This window comes from Branchiostoma belcheri, unplaced genomic scaffold, assembly GCF_001625305.1.
Source record: "Branchiostoma belcheri isolate BF01 breed outbred unplaced genomic scaffold, Haploidv18h27 scaffold906, whole genome shotgun sequence".
Taxonomy (NCBI): domain Eukaryota; kingdom Metazoa; phylum Chordata; class Leptocardii; order Amphioxiformes; family Branchiostomatidae; genus Branchiostoma; species Branchiostoma belcheri.
The window spans coordinates 3,739-8,451 of record NW_017804583.1 but is presented as its reverse complement, the minus strand read 5'-3'; the positions used below and the strand labels follow the sequence as shown (position 1 = coordinate 8,451).

Below are 4,713 nucleotides of genomic sequence, written 5' to 3'. Positions count from 1 at the left end.
GAAAATTGAATTTAAAAAACGTGAAAAATCCATCCTGGCCCATGTCTACGGTCAATGGCGCATGTCAGCCCTTGTTTACCAAACATACCAACACAGATTATATCTAACGATACTGTTTACTCCCTAACACGAACTGAGAAAGAGGTCATGAGAAAACATTGAAAGTTGTCCATGTGTAACAACCCTATACACAGACTGACAAAAAGAAGAACATGCCTGGGGCATCATGTTGTCCTTATACACAAACGTACACGTAGTAGTACAGTGGGGCATTGTGTTGACTAAGACAGCCAGTCTAACGCTGCAACTAATAACTGAAATGCTATTCAGTTTTTTCGTCCCTCTGTTTACTTTGGGCCTCGTGGCACTATTGACTAGTAGTGATAATATTTGAAACAAGAATTCGGAGATCTCATACCTCCATGAAATATATGAGTTTTTCTAAATGATTTTACACACACACACACACACACACACACACACACACACACACACACACACACACAGACGCGCCAAAAACAATACCTCCATTTTTCATGGAGGTAACAAGTTAGCATTTCTCAAAGGTACTCAGGCTAGGGACATTTATCGGGCTCTCAGTTCCGGATTCTTCGACACCTGTGAATTGACTTGTCATGAGTAATTGTTAACGTCTGACATAACAAAAGGTTTGAATGAATTCATTCTCGCATGTGTAGATGAGTCCATACGTGTATATTGATGTGTTAAAATACTCTCCAAGCAGAGGTTTAGGTTATTTTTGGCGTGTTTTAGGGGTTTCTTTTTTGCACTGGGTTGGGTGAAAAAACATTCCAGTGCAGAAAAAGAAACCCCAATAAAAAGCCTAAAAACACGCCAAAACCCCCAAAACCCAAACCTCTGCTTGGAGAGTTGTGTTAAAACACAAGCCTGTACCGATAGCAATGTGAAGGTAGACGTGTACAAAACTTATATTTTATAAAACTCATGAAATATATTTCTATCTATTATTCTCCGTCGAATGACTTGCGTTGTATAGAAATGTAATACTACCTGTGTTTACTACCCAGGAGTAGCAGACGTGACGATAACCAGCGAGTTTCCATACATACCGGAAAACGCCTTCACCTGGCTGTACTGCTACCACACCGGAACGATTATAAACCAAAGAGGGTATCAGTTCGGGCTTGAACTGGACACAGGGTCAGGACGTGGGTTTATTTCAGCCAGGAATACCTACAATAACCCGCGGCGTGTAAGGGTGTGGTATTATGACAGCCGAAATAATAACGCATCGGTTCATCTTACCAACGCCATCTCCTGCATAGTTCGTCAAAACGGTGTTACGGACAAAGTTATCACGTTCAAGATGAGAGAAGACGGTAGGGATATTCTGTAGATTCGAAATTTCATGATATGTATTGATTGTTATTAGACTCTCTGTTTCTCTCACTCTCTCTGCCTGCATGTCTATCTGTGTCTCTATTTCTCTGTCTCTCTCTCTCTCCCTCTCTCTAGCTCTGTTTCTCTCTGCCTCTATTTGTGTCTCTATCTCCCTGTCTCTGTCTCTCAGTCTGTCTTTCTCTCTCTCTCTCTCTCTCCATCCCCCCTCTCTCTCTGTCTAGATATAGATAGATAGATGCATCCCCAAGTCCCAGCGTCATTGTTCAACAAACGAAAACTGTCTATTTCAGCCGACGCGAGGCCCCGGCTGTTCTCCCGTACCGTGAATGTGGGAGACTCGGTAACGTTAGAGATGGTTCGGAACTCTGCATCCACCAGGACTGGAGACTTGGAGTGGAGGAAGAACGGAGTCGTTCTACAGGGTCAGACGGCTCTCACACTCAACATCAACAACGTCCAGTCTTCAGATGAAGGGATCTATGAGTGCTACTATGACGGGGCGTATTCTGACAGGAAACAGGGCATCATGAGGCTCATAGTTAGGGGTAAGTCTATTCACGTACATGTACACATTCAAGATGGCGTCTCGGTCGTCCTTTGTGGGCCGCAATTTCACAACAAAAACCTTATGACGTTTCCTTACACATGGATGCATACGTAAGGGTGTGGGGGTGGGGTGGATCATCACATTAATTACCTCCATGAAAAATGGAGGTATTGTTTTTGGCGCGTCTGTGTGTGTGTGTGTGTGTGTGTGTGTTTCCGCACATTTGTAGTCAGCAGAACTTCAGAGTGCCTTTATGGATTGTGATGATATTTGGTATTCTGGTAGGTCTTAAAAAGCCAAAGGTCAAGGTCAAATATGGGCCTCTTGGTGGCTGACCTTGATACTGCAGCAGAACTTCCGGTTTTTGTATCTTTTGCAAGGCAGGGAAAACAGATGTGCAGGCAGCGCGGTTTGATTAATGAGGTTCTCCCTGTGGACCCCTTAGTTGACCAGATCTATTACAGCCTGACCTATTTTAGACCTATTTTTGTGTATTAGCAGAAAAGCTGTGTGTTTGAAAACAAAAACCTGTGTTATTTTGTTCTGTACTGTAGTGTACTGTGTACATTTACGAAAACTCATATATTTCATGGAGGTATGAGATCTCTGAATTCTTCTTATTAATGAAAATAAAACATTATTATTTGCTTTATTGAGTTGCACTTATGTTGCCATATGTAGATATGACACCACATAACAAAGCGTTGACGGTTGCGTTTCTCCATATTTCCATTTGATGTGCACTTAGGATGATTCAGTTATGAGTTTGTGAACATGAATAATGGTTCAATTCTGTCCAACTTTAAGTAAGCGTGATGGGAAATTTAAGACAACTTCTGAAGAAAACAACAACCATCATAATTATCGAACATATTGTTTTTCCGAGTTTTTTCCTCTTCTTCGTCCGTTCCAAACAAATTATGTTACAGCCTGTGCAGAGAACAAGTACGGATCCGACTGTGCCAATGACTGTCCTGACTGTTATAACGGAGGGGTGTGTCATGATCAGACAGGCGTGTGTGTCTGTCCTCCGGGCTTCAGTGGAACTTACTGTGGGACAGGTAAAAAAATAAGTATGTTCAAAAGGGCTTGTCATGGCTGTTCTAATACATATAATGCACGATCCAATCACTTTTTGTGTGTCCAAGGGTGCAAAACAGGGCAAATAGATTTGAAGCAGCTTGATAATTACCTCCATGAAAAATTGAGGTATTGTTTTTTGGTGTGTCTGTGTGTGTGTGAGTGTGTGCGTGTGTGTGTGTTCCCGCATATTCGTAGCAACCGTGATAACTTCAGGACGCCTTTATGGATTGTGGTGATATTTGGCATGCTGTTATGTCGTAGGAAGACAAAGTTCAAGGTCAAATATGGGCCTTCTGGTGGCTGACCTTGGAACTGCAGCAGAACTTCCAGTTTTTGTATCTTTTGTCCTGGACATGCTATGGTCTCCTATTTTTGGTGACAGAATATCATTTCAGTACTAGGATGTTACTGGCAGATTTCGGCACATGTTCCATGTAAGACATCACCAATTTAGCGCGGCGCGCATCCAGGCGCGCGGGGTTCCTCGCGCCCACTTCCCGATCGTATTCGCCATGCCTGCCCGGTGTCACTGCGCCCAGTGCGTACCAGTGCGCCCAGTGTGTACGAGTGCGTTCGAGTGCGTACCAGTGCGCCCATTGCGTACCAGTGCGCCCAGTGCGTACCAGTGCGTACCAGTGGCATAGAATGTGAAATATCACAAGAACACCCGTCACCCAAATCACGAAATCGCCAGGACACGTAACCAAAGTTTCGGGGCGTAGCGTTTGTGTAAGCCATCACGAAACCGCCGGCGAATGCACTTGGGTACACGGCGCCAGCGTTGACACAACCCGACACGACAGCGTGCGAGCGTGCGGCAGACACTGTGCGACGCATCACGACCGGCAACGCATCACGAATTTTGCGGGACACGCCAGACTTGCAATCCGAGTGATGCTGCGCCGGATTTCGATAGACGTTCGCGACGCATCACGACCGGCAACGCATCACGAATATGCGGGACACGCCTGGGACTTGCAAACAGAGTGACTCTGCGCCGGAGTTCGATAGGCGTTCGTGACTGCTGTCACGAAATCGCCGGCAAACGCACCTCACGGGTACACTGCGTCGGTACACGGCGCCAGCGTGTACAAATCTCGATACAAAGGCGTCCGAGCGTGTGGTAGGCACGACATTCGACGCATCATGGCCGGCAACGCATCACGATTCTGCGGAACAGGCACGGCCTGTCGACCGAGCGACGAATGCTTCACATTGACACGAATAAAAGAGTTTGGGCTGCTGTAGTGAAGTCACTGTAGTCAGTGTAGTGAAGAACACCGAGAGGTCACAGAAATGGGAAGCCCGATTTTGTAGTGGTAGTACCTGTAGTATCTGTAGTCAGGATAATGAAGAAAAGAGCTTGGGCTGCTGTAGTGAAGTCACTACAAGCTCAGTTAACGCTGCTGTAAGGGGCGAATTAGGCGTATTCCCACTGTACATAGATATCCAGACGCAACTGATCAAATATTGGATAAGACTAAACAACCTCCCTGATGACAGAATAGTTAAGAAAGCATATCACGAAGCCGTTAGACAAGAGCAGGACTGGGTGGTCCATGTACGAGACACACTCTGTAGACATGGTTTCCAAAATATTTGGTTGAATCCCATTACAGATGCCAAATATTTCGGATTCATTTTCAAAGAGCGCCTTAAGGACGGATTTCTATCTGGCTGGAGGCAAAAGATAAATAGCT

General features: G+C 45.2%; 1 protein-coding gene across 1 annotated transcript; it reads left to right on the top strand.

Moving 5' to 3' along the window:
- Positions 1-1,049: 1,049 nt before the first annotated feature.
- LOC109488000 (tyrosine-protein kinase receptor Tie-1-like) lies at positions 1,050-2,991 on the top strand (the record flags this gene model as incomplete). The annotated part of the gene is made up of 3 exons (XM_019792142.1): positions 1,050-1,361; positions 1,674-1,928; positions 2,860-2,991. Coding segments are annotated over 3 exons (699 nt in total), but the record flags the coding sequence as incomplete, so codon positions are not given.
- Between the last annotated feature and the right edge of the window lie 1,722 nt (positions 2,992-4,713).